This window comes from Notolepis coatsorum (genome assembly GCF_963971535.1).
Source record: "Notolepis coatsorum genome assembly, chromosome: 18".
Lineage (NCBI taxonomy): Eukaryota > Metazoa > Chordata > Actinopteri > Aulopiformes > Paralepididae > Notolepis > Notolepis coatsorum.
In genome coordinates, this window is record NC_140182.1 from 93,030,457 (window position 1) to 93,047,539 (window position 17,083).

General features: G+C 44.0%; 1 protein-coding gene across 1 annotated transcript in view; it reads left to right on the forward strand.

Moving 5' to 3' along the window:
• Window positions 1-3,465: 3,465 nt before the first annotated feature.
• The window catches only part of camk1db (calcium/calmodulin-dependent protein kinase 1Db), a gene marked incomplete at both ends in the record, with an annotated part of 39,234 nt that continues 25,616 nt past the window's right edge, over window positions 3,466-17,083 (forward strand). Inside the window, one exon of the mRNA XM_084334684.1 lies at window positions 3,466-3,563. Coding sequence (XP_084190810.1) covers window positions 3,466-3,563 — 98 coding nt within the window. The remainder of the gene's footprint in view (window positions 3,564-17,083) is intronic.

Below are 17,083 nucleotides of genomic sequence, written 5' to 3' on the forward strand. Positions count from 1 at the left end.
CACCCTGTTGTTGACATGTCCTTAATTCTTTGAAAACATAACGTTACTGAAATGAATAAGGAATACAATGTTCGCTAGCTTACAAACGTATTTCATTCCCTGTACTGAGGCGGAAGTGACCATTTTTCAAAGTAAAAGAAAACAGCTTTTTGCGCGACGGATAAATGCAATTTCACAGAGAGAATATGTCTGAATGAACAATCTCCCTCCCCACTTTACCAGCGTATTTTAAATTCACAATAAAGTCTCTCTCAGTCTCGCGCCGTCCCAACGTTGACAGTGGCTCGTCTGTTATCGACACAAAGGCACAGTGATGAATGAGGAAGTCAATAGACCGCCGCCGGTCGACTTTGCGCCTCCTGGCGGCATAAAACAGAACAGCAGCCTGGGTTCCTAATGAATTCCAATGACGTGATATCACCGTGTGCGCGTCGCGGCAAAGCGTCCATGAAAACTAAAGGCTTCATCTGTATACGATCTATAATGTAAGGTTATCCTATAACCCTAGTTATATGAGTATAGCGAGCGCTCTACTCTGACTCACTGAGGACCCTGTGGTCTTTGCCTTCGGTGGTGAAAGACTTGAGAAGGAGCTGATGGTGTGGCCACGACCCCGCTTATATAGAGGAGCGGATGTGGGTGTGGCCAGGCGGATGGGTGTGTGCATGTGGAGAAAATTATTCATTATTAGAGTGGATAAAGGGATAGTTCCATAAAGAGCAGAGCGCTCGCTATACTCATATAACTAGGGTTATAGGATAACCTTAAGTTTTGAGGCGAGGAGATCTCCTAGCGATGGCTCTGCAAGAGCTCCTCCCCCTCAGAGCGAGTCAGAACAGAAAGTAGGGATGCCCTGATCGATCGGCCAGCGATCGGTATCGGCCGATATTCAGTATAAATATGAGATCGGTGAATTCCGATAATGCTTTATTTTCGCCGATCGTGAAAACCGATCGATGACACGGAAAACATGATCCAATTCTCTGCGGAGTTCTCACTCGCTCTTCTCTCACAGCCACACAGCTGCTGCTGCTGCACGTCTTGCCCCTCCTCCTCCTCCTCCTACAAAATGGCCCAGTCATCTATTCACTTTTGTTTAATACATGAGGCGTTGTCTAATGTTATCTAACTACTGATAGCTCCTGATATCAACGTCTGATATCATCAGTTTGGCATTCGTTTTCGCAGGTGCTGGCTAGCGTTGGCTAACTAGCTATCACTCGTGCGCTAACGTTAGCTGAGTTATTTTTTTTCCTAGCCGCATTTCTCGGAGACGCTCTCTGATTGGCCGACGCCTGTTTCTACACTGGTTAAGCTTAGGCACTCTTTCGAAGTTGGTTAAGGTTAGAGTTTGTCTTAGAGCGTGACGGCAAGTTTTTTCGACGGTTAAGCTTAGGCACTCTTTCGAAGTTGGTTAAGGTTAGAGTTTGTCTTAGAGCATGGCGATAGAACGCCAGGTAGTTTGCAGGCTGTTCGACGCGGAAATGGGCAAAGACACAGCTCGTCACGCGATTGGGCAAACATGTCAGTGGCCAATCAGAGAGCGTCAGTCAGTGGCCAATCAGAGAGCGTCTCCGAGAAATGCGGCTAGGAAAAAAAAATAACGCACGTTAGCTACCTAGCTAACGTTACTTTCAGACTCTGTTAGTGAAGTTGAACTATCGCTCTGATGGGACGCTGAGGGCATGCTGAATGTGATTTGACAAAAGCAAAGTGTACACAGACAGTGGAGATGTTTGCAGATAGCAAGCATTTTGACTTGTTGCGTGGTGGCGATGTCTTGCAGATAATACAACTACAAGTATAATTATATAATAGAAAGGTTGAGATCCAAGGCAGCTCTACAAATTTTTTAAAAGCCTTTATTTGTTGGCTTACATTATTTAGAAAAATATTAAAAAAAAAAAAACGACATGTTTCGGCCTACATGGCCTTCTTCAACACCCTGAAGAAGGCCATGTAGGCCGAAACATGTCGATTTTTTTAAATATTTTTCTAAATAATGTAAGCCAACAAATAAAGGCTTTTTAAAAATTTGTAGAGCTGCCTTGGATCTCAACCTTTCTTTTATAAACGAATCCTACCCCGGATTTAATCCAAAGAGCACCTACCTGAAACAAAACAAGAACGCTGAAGCCCTCTCCATATCCTCTGTTTTGTTATAATTATATAATATATATATTTTATATATTTTTTTTTATTATTATATATTTATTATTCTTATTTTTTTATAAAACCAAAAACGATCGGTATCGGCAGTGTATCGGCCGATATGGCTCATAGACGATTGGTATCGGTGGCTAAAATTTTTATCAGGGCATCCCTAACAGAAAGGGAGCAGGACAGACACAGTTTAGTTCAGACAGAGTTCAAAAGGTAGGAGATACTGCCACCTGGTGAGATTCGATCATCATTGCAATTCCAACGTAGGCAGATGAAGCAGAGACACCTAGAGGGCTCTGGCTGACCGTATAGAACGGGGATCAAAGGAAAATATCAAAGGATACATTTCTGGATTTCTGGCGCTCAACGGTTGGCGAGATAACCCGACTATACTCGGGTATGGCGCTGAATGAGTTAATATTTTAAGTTAAAAAAAAAATAACACCAGCTAGTCTAACCATGGTTTAAAACTACAATTCCATACAACCTTTCAACAAAATGTATTTTGATATATAGATTGTATAGTCCATGAGCTGTAAGTGTATAGCATATTAGTATACACAGGAAACTTGAGTCTACCGATAGTGTACCTACTGAGAAAGAAATGTCTGACTCCTGGATGAGGAATGTGGTCTTGTATCTTAATAGTATGAGGAGGACATCTGATGTTGCAACTTGATCCTATGAATGTTTCTTCTGGGTATAGCAAGCCAATTATCTATTACACGACACATAAAGAGCTAAACGAGAGATGATCATTAGTGGAACTTCAGTTTTATTCTTAATCCAAAACCCAATAAGATATATATTTCCAAATTTAGTATACGGTTGATTATTTGCTGCAATGCGAACACTCAAATCTCTCACACTCTACACATCGCGCTGTCAAATAACAGGCTGCGAGCCTGCATCCTCCCACTCCTATTGCTATAACAACCACAGGGCGGTCTGTCGGTGTGACTCAATGGAGAAGCAGTTCGGATGCGGCGTGTCCTCCTTCAAGTAGCCACCGTGCCGCTTCACATATAGGTACTGTGTGGTTTCGAGACCAGAGGCGACAGAACACTATCTCGTCAAACAGATTAGTCAAATTAATAACGTCTCTCTCGTGGTACTGCTGGGGAGGTATATAATTCCATCGCCTTACTTGGCCGGTGACTGTGTGGATGGGCTGAGATAGATCTCGGTGAGATAACAACAAGTAGGTGAGATAACAAGTGCACTACTTTAGTCTGCACGAGAGAGACGGGGCTGTAGTCGTGTGTTCGAGACCTGTCACGTCTCCCCCGCCTCCGGTGCGAAATGGCGAAAGAAAACGGAGAGTCCAGCAGCGATGGATCGTGGAAAAAGCATGTCGATGACATCAAGAAGATATTCGACTTCAAAGAAGTCCTTGGAACGTGAGTAACAGTGTAATAATGTCGCATCGCAGACGACGAGCTCTGAATTTGAAACTTTGTGTAGCAGCAGCGCAGATGAACAACAATGGAACATCGTAGCCCGTCTCCTTTATAACGTAACTGAAATTGCCATGCCTTCTTCTGACAGCTGTTGAATATTTCTTGGAGGCAACATGGCTCAACGACGTCAAACGGGGCCTTGGAAACTGCTGCTTTAGGAATGGGAAGTGTAGTAATGCAAACTATAATTGGACAATGGTTTACAAAGTCAGGGAGTGCACTACGGTATTTACGCAGGAGGGAATTTGTGGATTAAGTTGTTCACGCCATGTCCACAAATGTCAGTAGCCTTACTACTGTGAGCAATTGTAATTGTTTTAATTATATATTGTGTATCCTTGTAGAGGCGTGCCAGATACATATACCTGGGGTGGTCTCTTTGTTTACAGTGTTGAGAAGAAAATACCCTAGAGCTAGAGCCCATGAGGCCTATACAAATTATGGAGAACGTACTGTGTATATGGACCCATTCATATCAATGAACCAACCATCAATAGTCTTGTACAGTATATCCATGTAAGTTGTAACGCAGCACAGATATCCTCCACAAAGTTTGAGGGGTCACATACAGTAAGCCTGCCGTAAAATAGCACTGTGGTGCTATTATTAGTGGCGTTTGTACACACTCGTTTATCAAAGAGTTAAGTGGCCTTTCAGTTTGGGTAACAAACCATCTGGTGTTTATAAATCCATGTGAGGTAGTGTCACCAATACTTGTTCACACGGTAAACACACTTCACCAGCTCTATGGTAGCCTGCAATGCCGAAGAGGGGCTGGCTTTCATTGGTCTTTTTCCCACTAGTTAGTTAGTAATAGTTTTGAGATCTGCTGGTTTCATAAGTTACTCACGTATGCTCGGATCACAGAGCAGACAAATTCACAGGGTTTATTTTGGTCCACGGTTAGTGCTGCTTATATGTCTGTTCCTCTCTCACTATGAATTGAAAATGGGGGACCCTGATGTAAACAAGACGAAAGTCTTTCTCTGGTCTGCATCCCCTTAACAATTGTGTGTATTGAGCTGTACTGTATTGTACCCATTCTGCAATCTGTTAAATAAAGTTTTCATTCATTCATTCACTCTGGTGAGTTATTGCACAGAGTGAGAATGTGAGTGCTGCTCACTTTGAGGGGCAAACTCTCCAAATGGAAGACTCTTTATTGCTAAGGGATTTCAGCCGTGGTTCTGTTTAGCATGAGAATGACATGACTTGGGCCCTCCATCCAGTTGATCAAGTTTTAAATTCCATGTTGGGGAGGAAATCTATCAGAACGTTGAATGGTTCACCTTTGTGGTTATTTCACTGGAAGAGCAGCTCTTCCCCCCCTCTCTTGACTGGGAATAATTTGATGTGACGATGTTTGTATTGGAGGGTGACTCGCGTCAAGGGGGGTCTTTCCTCGGGGGAAATGTGGCCTTTGCTCTGGGAAATTGGCGTCAACTTCAAAGAAAATCCGGCCACCATAGCCTTCAATGGACAGGGCTGCCAGTCCCCATTCATAAAATGTGTACACACGACACGACACAAAGAAAATGTTGCAACGGCTATTTGCAGTCATCGGATAATATGCACAAGTTCTGTGTGCCGCCGTGACTGTCAATGATCCTATCCCTCAGTTGGAAATGGTGTGCTGCCTATTAATGAGACATCTCCGTCTCGCTTGCCTGTGGATTTGTGTTCTACATCTTCTGTTTATAACCTCTGGTTTGGTTCCAACGGCACAAGTTGAGCCTTTCCTTGGCACCCCTTTAGTGACGGCCTTGCTCATGAATGAGCCCCTGACCTTGCTAAATGTGGCGTAGCCACAGACCTGCTTTATTTTGCACTGAGAATCACATCGCAATGGTCTACTCTGGATATATACGAATCCTAATAGCACGCTTTTTACACCACAGCGGTTTCAGTCAACAGTTCAGACAATCACGACTGCTGGCAGTTATGATTTCCCAAAGGCTTTAATTCCTCTGTACAGGGCCTCCGAATAAGACGGATTGGTGAATCATCATTACTCCGTGTCTAATCAATGGACAGGTTGGAGGAGCAGACTTGCTCGCCCCCCACAACAAGCGAGCAAAACACACGAAGGTTACAGGTGTCGTTTCTTTCAGACTGCTCATCCTTTGTGTTTCATGCTCTATTGCACACGCACACTCCTCTCTCTCTCTCCCATATTAATCATGTAAACACGGGAGGCTGCGGCTCCTGTGGTCTAGAACGAGGGAGTGCCTTGTTTCGTAGGCAGCGCGGCGGGTCATTCAGGGCCGAGAAACATTTTGTCGCTGCTGTCCTTCTCTTGCTCAGCGGCTTCACGGCTTTGACTGGGGATTAAGGATAGACTGATCTAGGAAGTGTGTGTGTGTGTGTGGGTGTGGGGCCCAGGAAGAGACACAGATTATCCCCCGTCGTGTTCCTCCTCCTCTACTTCTCAATGCTAGTAGTATAGTGTCCTCTTTGTCACTCTATCCTAACAGTTCTCCTCCTCGTCATAATCCCCACTATGCTGTGCACAGTCAATTGTAGGGGTGGGGTGGGGGGGGGGGGGATCAATTCCCATAAGAGACGCCATTCCATCTCTATTGATTTTTTTAAATTGTTCACAAATTCAAAAATTAGACCTATTAAAATGTCTATCGCAGTCAAATGGGAAAAGTAACTCAAAACAGCATTCTAGAAACAAATCTACTGTATGCATGTATTGAATTGAAAATCGATTTTGAATGACCCCCAAGAATCGAAATCGAATAGTGAGATTCCCTGAATCGTGCACCCCTAGTTGATTGTGACGAGATGACAGATTCTATCATGTCACTATTGAATCCGCCTCACCAAAAATCATAATAATTTTCTACATTTTCAGATGAGTGATGAGTTGGAGTATTTTGCACCAGACAGTACAGGTTGGGTACCTTTTTAGTGATGTGTAACAGCCTCATGGTATTTTATCCATGAAACATTGTTTAGCAAAAATGGTCCTACGTGGTGAAACAAACCAGCGTGTGTCTGTCTGCCCCCAGTGATTGATCTGTGTGAGAACAATATGATACAGTATGAGAATATGAACCCTGCAGTTGTGCACCTCGATCTCACTTAAAATTATGCAAATAAAGTACTATCACAGGAAAAAAGGTATTGTACGTTATGTTATAGCCATAATTCATATATTGACGTATTTATGAAAATGTACAATGTGTACATATTACAAATAAGTACATATATTACATGTTTAACGTTTTCAGAAAACGTTTGAGCTCCTCCACAGTAGGGAAGGAACCCGGGGGACTTGCATGGGAGGCAGGTACCTTTACCTCAAGACTACTGAGACACACTGTTCCGATAGCCTCGCCCAAACCCTAACCGTAACCATACTGTTACCTTAAACTAACCATAACCATCGAACTTTTTTTTTTTTTGGTCCACTTTTTCTCCCATTTTCTATATTTTCTCCCATCCCAATTTCGTATCATCCAATTCAACCCTCCCCTGTCACGAACGCTGTTCCTTCCTTCCTTAAAAAGGTGTTGCAGAATTTCTATCAGCATGTGACCTGTCCCACCAGAGGCGAGAACATATTAGACCATGTATACTCGCAATTTAAGAATGGGTACAAGTCACAGGCTCTTAGTCCTTTCGGTAAGTCCGATCACGCCGCCATCTTTCTTTTGCCAAAGTATAGACAAAGTCTCAAGCGAACGCCGGTAGTATCGCGAGAGGTTAAGCGTTGGACCGTGACGTCAGAGGAGACACTCCAAGCTGCGCTTGAATGCACAGACTGGAGTGTATTCCGTGATAACACAGCCAATATTAACGAATACACTGAAACGGTGCTTGACTTTGTCTGTACTCTGGTAGAAGAAACAATCCCCTCTACCACAATTAGAATATACCCAAATCAAAAGCCTTGGGTAGATAAATCCGTCCGTGAGGCTCTGAAAGTGCGCACATCAGCCTACAACACCGGGCTGGTGACAGGCAACATGGAAGAACACAAGACGGCAAGATACAACGTCAGGAGAGCAGTAATAGAGGCAAAACGGCGTTACAGGGATAAAGTTGAACTTCAGTTTGAACAGGCTGACTCTAGAGGTATGTGGCAGGGCCTCAGAACAATGACGGACTACAAAGGCACCTCCCTCAAACTGAACAGTGACATCTCCTTAGCAAACAATCTCAATTCCTTCTATGCGAGGTTTGAGGCTGTGAATAACAACACCAGCCTACAAACCACGGCAATGGGGGGGGGGGGGGTCTGCTGATGGAGACTCAGTGTTCAGGGTAACAGAGCATGAGGTGAGGCGGACCTTTAAAAAAGTGAATATCAGGAAGGCAGCAGGACCGGACGGCATCCCCGGCCGCGTCCTAAAAGTCTGTGCCGACCAACTGGCCCCGGTATTCACTGACATCTTCAACCTGTCCTTGGAACAGGCTGTCATCCCCACCTGTCTGAAGAAGTCCACCATCATCCCTGTACCCAAAAAATCTACGCCCGCTTGCCTCAACGACTACCGCCCTGTAGCCCTCACCTCCATAGCCATGAAGTGCTTTGAGAAGCTAGTGAAGGGCTACATCTGTTCCTCCCTCCCCATCAACCTGGACCCCCTGCAATTTGCATATCGCTCCAACAGGTCCACGGAGGACGCCATAGCCATGTGCTGCACACAGCAGCATCACACCTGGACAAGAGGCAGGGGAACTATGTGAGAATGCTGTTCATCGACTACAGCTCAGCATTCAATACCATAGTCCCCTCCAAACTCATAGTAGCCAAGCTCAGGGACCTGGGCTTGAACTATGACCTCTGCCAGTGGGTCTTGGACTTCCTGACGGGCAGACCCCAGGTGGTAAGAGCAGGCAACTGCACCTCCTCATCCATCACGCTCAACATAGGGGCCCCCCAGGGCTGTGTTCTGAGCCCCCTCCTCTACTCCCTGTACACACATGACTGCGTGGCACAAGGAACAACAACACAATCATCAAATTTGCTGATGACACAGTAGTGGTGGGCCTGATCTCTGCCAACGACGAGAGGGCCTACCTGGAAGAGGTAGAGAATCTGTCACAATGGTGTCAGGAGAACTGCCTCTCCCTGAACGTCAGCAAAACAAAAGAGATGATTGTGGACTTCAGGAGGTCGGGGGTCAAGGATTACAGCCTCCTCAGCATCGACGGGGCACCGGTTGAGAGAGTGAACAGTTTCAAGTACCTCGGAGCCCACATATCCGAGGACTTGACATGGACCACACACATTGACAGTGTTGTGAAGAAGGCACGACAACGTCTCTACTTCCTCAGGCGCCTAAGGAAGTTCCAAGTCAGTCAGAAGATCCTTAGGAACTTCTACTCATGTACAATAGAGAGCATCCTGACTGGCAACATCACCTCCTGGTTTGGGAATAGCACTGCACAAGACCGTAGCAGACTACAAAGAGTGACACGTTCAGCCGAACGCACAATTGGAGGGGGGCTTCCCACCGGTCGATTAGTACTTTATTTACGTTTTCTGATGAGACCGTGTTGAGTTGTGCCATACTGCCAGTAATGGTGTGAACCTCTCTGCTTGCCCCCCTGGTGTCAGGAGGTCTTGAGCTAATGAGATCTACCTACATAACTGCCACTTGCCTTATGGCTCCCAAAGGTTCCCAAACTTTTTTGGCCATGCACCCCCCGTCACCTCCCGACCTAGCTGACGCACCCCCCCAATGCCCAACATAAAAAAGACAACACAGTCTATTCATAGGCGCACTAAAGGCATCAGGTTTAATCCAATAAGAACACATACCAAAGTATGACAAACAAAATAAAATACTTGACCACACGAAAGAACAAAATGAGAATTACATGCATAGACTCAGAACCAGATTGGCCAAAAAACAAAAAAATTGGTTGAATCCACGTCTGAGATGCATCCATAGGTGGGAAATATGTCCGTAGCTGCTCAGCGTGTTGGTTGAGGTGTTCTGTTATTACGCTTTTTACAGGTTCACCCATGACAACTTTGTTTCCCTCCAAGAACGCATGAAGTGTAGGGAAACACATGAGCATAATACGCTGCCACAATAATAGCGCACCGGTCCCAGTCGCGTGCCTATGGCATTTTGGCAGGAAGTAAAGTGCATTTTGGATACATCCTTTTTTTTTTATTATTATTATTAAAACATACGTTTTTAATTTAAAAGTTTAGTAAATTTCATGATTTACACAGTGAAAATCCCCATTTGAAATAGTTATATTTATTAGTAAAATAACACTGTAGCACAGCCATTAGCCTTTTCATGTCACGCACCCCCAAGAGGGCTCTCGCGCACCACAAGGGGTGCACGCACCACAGTTTGGGAACCACTGGTCTAAAGGATTCAGAAAGCTGAGGTGCTCATCACAGCAGGGATACTGCACCCTGCTAGACTACCCTGAGATACCTTTTCTTTGAACCAAAATACTTTGAACGCTGCAGTACTTTTTCTAAAAAAATTATGTTAGCTATTTTGGAAATGGGGAACAACAGAGTCAGACCAAAATTACACTTCTCTGCTGCACCATTCCTGAGTGCCTTGTCATGTTGTTGATCCAACTCTACTCTGAAGTGCTTTTTCTGGTTCTCTCTAAGGGATTGCGGAGTAAAGTGGCTGTGTGTTCTCAATAGCTTGCTTTTCATTAAAATGTTAGCCACAGCTCAAAACATTGCTATGATTCTTTTGTGCTATGTTACTTACAGAGGTGAGGTGGAGGTACATGGCTATTTTCTGTTGTTCATGTGCAGGTTAGGATGGCTAGCTGCTAATGCTAAGGTTTTCTATTAAACGAAGAGAGTGATTCTGCTCTGATGCTATAAGCTGGCCCTGGCCATGTCAAAGCCGTACTTGGCTCTGTGTGGTAGGAAAATGACTAGGCCTACTGCCTCGATGCAGGGGCTGATTCCTCCCATACTGAGGATAGCCTTCTCAAATGAGCTCTGGCGTCCTCGAAAGCAGGTTGAGTTAATCTGAAACTGCAGCTAAGCAACTGGGATGATGGAACCCTTAGTCGCTCCTGCTATAGTGTAGTCGGTGTCTTCCTCTACGTGACTCCACCAGCCATCCCTTGCTGCCCATACAGCTCTGTCTCCTTAGGATGGGTCCTACTACTGACTAGGGCTGCTTGATTATGACAAAAATCATGGTCATATTTTGATTGATATTGAAATCACATTTATTAAACACAATTACTCATTGATTTGAGAACATCATATGACGATGACTGAATTTGTTTTTACAACACAAGACTAAATGAGAGCAACAGGGCATGCACAATAATAGCTTCATCTCTCAGCCATACTACTGACAGATACAAGTGTTGTGTCAGTTGATGACTGCAATAATGAGGTGTAAAATAATGTTGCTGTGACTGTCTTTTTTATCTTCCCGTCTCCTTCACCACAGCTCGGGAAATAGGGAGACTAGGCTATGTTTAAAGTGCTTTAGGTACCAAGTGTTAAAGTGACTGGTGCTTGTGCCAGAGTGCGAATGTGCTCATTTTATTGCACTCGAATTGTAAAGTGCTAGAATAGATTGCATGTTAATTGTAGATTGCACATTGCACAAATTGTCAGTAATACACAAGCTATTGCATTTGAATTGTAAAGTGCTGGAATAGATTGCAGTTGTACCCTTCCTGCTGACTTGTTGTACAGAACTGGATAGATGGTATGGATAAAAGCATCAGCTAAATTACTAAATGTAAATGTAAAATGTAATAGACATTAAATGTAGATTGCACGTTGCCCTTTTGCACAGAAGTTCAGTATTGCACAAGCTATTGCACTGGATAGGCATACATAAATGTATTTATGTAGGCATTCTGTAGAAGTCTCTCAAGCACTTTCAACTTCTTTATTTACATTTAGTCATTTAGCTGACGCTTTTATCCAAAGTTCTGTACGACAAGTCATCAGGAAGGGCACAACTCTATCAGCTGAGTAACAATGTTCATCAAAATGTTGAGTGCTACAGTCAGTGTAGGTTAGTATATTAGAACAAGTGCATGACAGTTCACTTTATTTATGTATAACTGTGGTATTAAGTCTTAAGTTATCAGGCAGCGAACTGAAACTCACAAGGAAGATCCTAGTGGTTATTTTCTCCCTTTTTAAGAGTCTGGCGTTACACAGAGCTTCTTACATTCCAGGAAAATGGCCTTTGGTCCCAGCTGTGGTTAATACAACAGCAAAAACATCCCCTTGCTGAAGATGCTTAATGACCTAATGTGAATGTCAGGTTTCACATTGATCTTACCACCTGGAGGAAATGTCATTCCTTTTATATAATATGATGTTTTATTAATCAGTACCAGTATATAAACCTTTCCCTGCATCTTCTTCAAAAACACAGATCATATTTCCTGTCATAATCCGGTGAAAAGGTTGTTATCCAACCGTGGAGGTGTAATTGAAGAACATAGTGGGCTCCACCAGAGCGAGCTGTACCTGGATTATCAAAGCGGCGACTTTCCATTACATAACGGGCCCCACTAATGCGCCTTACACAAGATGATGCAGTGTGATTACTCAGCAGCATCGCCACACACTAGCTTAGGCCATGACTGTGAACACCCCAGCTTGGCCCCCAAGCTCTGCCCCCCTTCCCCCAAAATAAAAATATATAAACTACACTAATTTGCATAGAGTGCACAGGGCATTACCATTATTACCTAAGGTTGTTAGCCAGGTCATTTAGTTAGAGGACAATCTGTCTCTGTACTACTACAGTCACACGCAACATATAAAGTGATTGGAGAGGGAGCTCTATATCCCAGGAGAGAGTCCAATACAACCACAACAGAACTCACCATCCTAACCTCCACCTGAACAACAGAACTCACCATCCTAACTTCCATCTGAACAACAGAACTCACCATCCTAACCTCCACCTGAACAACAGAACTCACCATCCTAACTTCCATCTGAACAACAGAACTCACCATCCTAACCTCCACCTGAACAACAGAACTCACCATCCTAACCTCCACCTGGACAACACAACTCACCATCCTAACCTCCACCTGAACAACAGAACTCACCATCCTAACCTCCACCTGAACAACAGAACTCACCATCCTAACCTCCACCTGTCCTCTTCCTTCTACTCAGTGCGTTGAGATTTTCTTTTGACACCGGGCCAGACACCGATTGAAGCCACACAACGATTTGTATCTGCTGTAATGGATTGCAATGAGCTTTAATCAAGGGTCCAATTTAGATGGAGCTTCTCCCATCACTTAATACTGTACCTGTGCTCCAGCTCACACCTAGGATTGTGTTCGGGTCAGATTTGGTGAATGGTCGGAGTCAGAGTATTATGCCACGTGGGGGGCTGTAATACAATAAAATAGATGTATTTTATGTTTTATTTTTCATCTCTTTTTTGCACTACATTGCTTGATTGCTTCTGTCTATTTATCTGTCACTTCTGACAAGTCCACAATATATCATTGTTGAAGCAGTGACAGTGAGAAAAGTCACAGTGGTTGGCTCTGTTGTGTTGTCGTTAACTCATTCAGAGTCACGCCCCTTTGACCATATTAGGGCTAGCGTGCTAAGAGTGAAGTCAATGGGAGGACGGGGAAATTTGCGAACGCTTAAACTATATCTTAAATTATGGCTATGGGTCTAAAACACCCCTCGCTTATCAATGACTTGCTTGCAGTCAACATGTATGAATCGGATTGTTTTTTCATTGGTACATTTCCGTTTTATACCGTTTTGAATACGAGTATAGTTTTGGATATGTCTAGTAATTCCAGAGAAATTCCGCGATAATAGCTCTTTAGTGGAATACACAAAACACATTGTAATTTTTCGGCTGATTTATGAATAGTTTTCAAATAAACGCTAGATTATCGATAGTATATGTGTACTTATGCACACTAGAGAAACGGGCTGAAAAATCTATTATCCATGCCGTGGTCAGTGCTAACGTTACACACACACACACACGCTGCAATGGCGGAGAAAAAAAACATCTGATTAACCCAAGACTGGTAAAATAGAGTCCTTACCTCACATTAGATGTTCTGCAAAAAGATTAATCCAATTCCTGATCGTCATTCCAAATATTGATCGCGTTTATTGATCCAACGTTATAGTCCAAAACACATAATCGAAAGCTTTATTTAACAGATTGCAGAATGGGTACAATACAGTACGGCTCAATACAATACTGTTGTATTGTTCTTAATTGTGAAAAAGTATGCACTGTAATGTCAAAACACGTTCCATTTTGTACCTGTATGAAATGGCGAATAAAGTAATCTGAATCTGAATCTGAAACAATTGTTAAGGGGATGCAGACCAGAAAAAGACTTTCGTCTTGTTTACATCAGGGTCCCCCATTTTCAATTAATCAAGACATTTATGACATACAGATATACAGTACTGTTTCATCAAGACATTTATGACATGCAAGACATACAAATATACAGTACTCAACGCATGGCGAGTTAACTCGACTAATCTCGTGGTTGGCACTGAATGGGTTAACAGGAAGTGACCCCCGGTGAGGTGCCGCTCTCTCTGAGAGTTCACAGGCTTGCTGTGGTTTCATTGTTTCACTACAGATGCAGAAAGCGCACTCGGGGAAGAAGACGTGCGAGAGAGTGGTTTGACACTCGCTGCGAGGTGGAGTCGGAATCCCGTGCTCCTCCTTCTGTCGACACAGCTGTGGAAACTGGTGGCAGGAGCTGAATAGAAACGCTTCTCGCTTTTCTATGAAGCATCCGCTGCGGCAGGGAATAGCGCTGTATACAGTGTGGCGACGCCAAGTAGTAATGCCTCACCTCTCTCGCACCCTTGAATTTCCATATTGATCATATCGCTACTGTCGGGTGAAAAAAACTCAAAGGACAACTTTTCAGGAAGAAAAACTAACCGATTGTCACAGATTCATTCACACAAATTCTGCAATAGGTGTTAGATTGAATACATTTGCCATAGGTGTCACAAAACACCCTTAACAGGGTCCAACCTTTGGCCCTCACCCTATTTAGCTCCTATGTTCCCTTAGCCCACCTCATTGCCCCTTTCCCCAATCTTAGGCCTTATGTTCCCTCAGAACATATTTCTACGCATAGGTCCTGTGTTCCCTCTATTGCTTCTTCATTGTACCCCCCCCCCCCCCAAAGTTTAGTTCCTATATTCCCTCAGCCCCACAATACATAGTCATCCCTTGCCCTACAGTATGGTCCCTTAGCTGTGTGCTAGTTGATGTTCAGAGAACTTTTGTCTAGAAGTGCTTCTCGCATTTCTCTGGAGCATCAGCCAAAGAGAGATTAGTGCTGTATAAAGCAGTGGTGATGCCAACTCTCTCACTTAGACAAGCCCTTGAAATTCCATATCGCAGATCCAGATAACATTACTGGTGTTGTGCTAAACTTTCTTTTAAATAAAAACGTTCACATTGGTGAACAATACATGTATTTTTTTAAATTATATAATGGGTGTTAAATTGGATTAATTCCCCCTAGGTTTCACGAAACACTTTACATGGTCCAACCTGTGTTCCTTTAACTCTGTGTTCCCTCAGAAGGTATGTTTTTTTTATCTACTTTTTCTCCCATTTTCTATTTTTCTCCCATCCCAATTTCGTATCGTCCAATTCTACCCTCCCCTGTCTCGAACGCTGTTAGGCCATGCCTCCCACAAGCCGGCTGCAATGTGGACGAAGCCTTACATCACGTGTCCCCTCCGGTACTCGAGGAAGCAGCCGTCGCATCTTTTCACCTGCACAGCGCAATCTCTCAGCGGCGGGGGTCTGCGTGGGAGGGACACGCCGCCCCCGTCGCTTCCTGATTCTGCTGTGCAGGCGCACCAACCGACCTGTAGGAGTCGCTGTCCACAACGTCCGATCCCCACCCATCAGCTTCCCACCCCCTAATACTGCCAATTGTATTAGTATGAACGACCAGCCAAGCTGATAGCAATGTGGAGAGCTGGGCTCGAACCCAGCGTCTCCTGCATTGGTGGCGAGCGCCTTGCCCACTACACCACCTAGCCGCCCCCACCTCAGAAGGTTTCTTAAATCTTCCTATGTTCCCTTACTCCATTGTACCCTCATTGCATGCCCCCCAATTTTGATCCCCACATTCCCTAGACTCCATGTTCCCATAGCGGTTTGTCGGTTAATGTTCAGAGAACTATGGACTGGGGGAACAATCAAGGTGGTCATCCCTCTTAACCCACGGGAAACCCTGTAGACCCTGTAGACCAAGGAAATGATCATTGATTTCCACAGGACTGGTGACCTCAGCCACTCTCCACTCCTCATTGGAAATGAGGAGGTGGAGGGGGTTTAAAATTTGTAGTTTCTGGGCGTGACTGTCTGATGTAAATGATGAAAATGTATATATTCTCTCCCCACCGTATGTATATTTCTCTCCCACCCACCCACCCCCTCCTAATGCACAGTCCCCTCCCCATCCATCATATGTATATACTCTGTCAGGATCTATGGGTAACAGTACTGCATATTTGCATATCGTATATGTCACAAATGTAACAGTACTAAATACCTGTATCTGTATGTCATGTATGTCCCTATGCCATAAATGTCATGTATGTTGTGTATGTCATAAATGTCACTATGAATTGAAAATGGGGGACCCTGATGTAAACAAGACAAAAGTCTTTCTCTGGTCTGCATCCCCTTAACAATTGTGTGTATTGAGCCGTACTGTATTGTACCCATTCTGCAATCTGTTAAATAAAGTTTTCATTCATTCATTCATTGATGACCTGTCCTGGGGGATCAACATTACCTCTGCTGTGGGGAAAGCACAGCAACGCCTCTTCTATCTGCGGAAACTTAAATGGGCTAAACTCCCACAGGGACTGATGGCCAACTTCTACCACTGCGCAGTAGAGAGTGTGCTCACCTACGGACTACTGGTGTGGTTCTCCAGCTGCACCAGGGCAGCGAAGGAGGCCCTCCACAGAGTGGTCAAGGCTGCGAGGAGTATAACTGGAGCTAGCCTCCCAGATATCTCCACAGTCTTCACCTCCCGCTTCCTACGTCGTGTGAATAACATCCTACAGGACCAGTACCATCCAGCACACCATCTTTTCCAACTGCTGCCCTCTGGTCGAAGGTACAGATCCATCCAGTCCGGAACTGGCAGACTGACCAACAGCCTCTATCCACGGGCTGTCAGGCTGCTCAGCGATCACCATCAACTTGCCGCCCCGCACACCCCGTCCCCCTATTGCACTTGGGACATTGTTGTTATATTATTATTATTGAGGACATTGGGACATTGATATTATATTATTATTATTATTATTATTATTATTATTATTATTATTATTATTATTATTATTATTATTATTATTATTATTATTATTATTATTATTATTATTATTATTATTATTATTATTATTATTGTTATTATTATTTTGCACATGCTATATTCAGTATGTTTGTATGCCAGTGGTGATG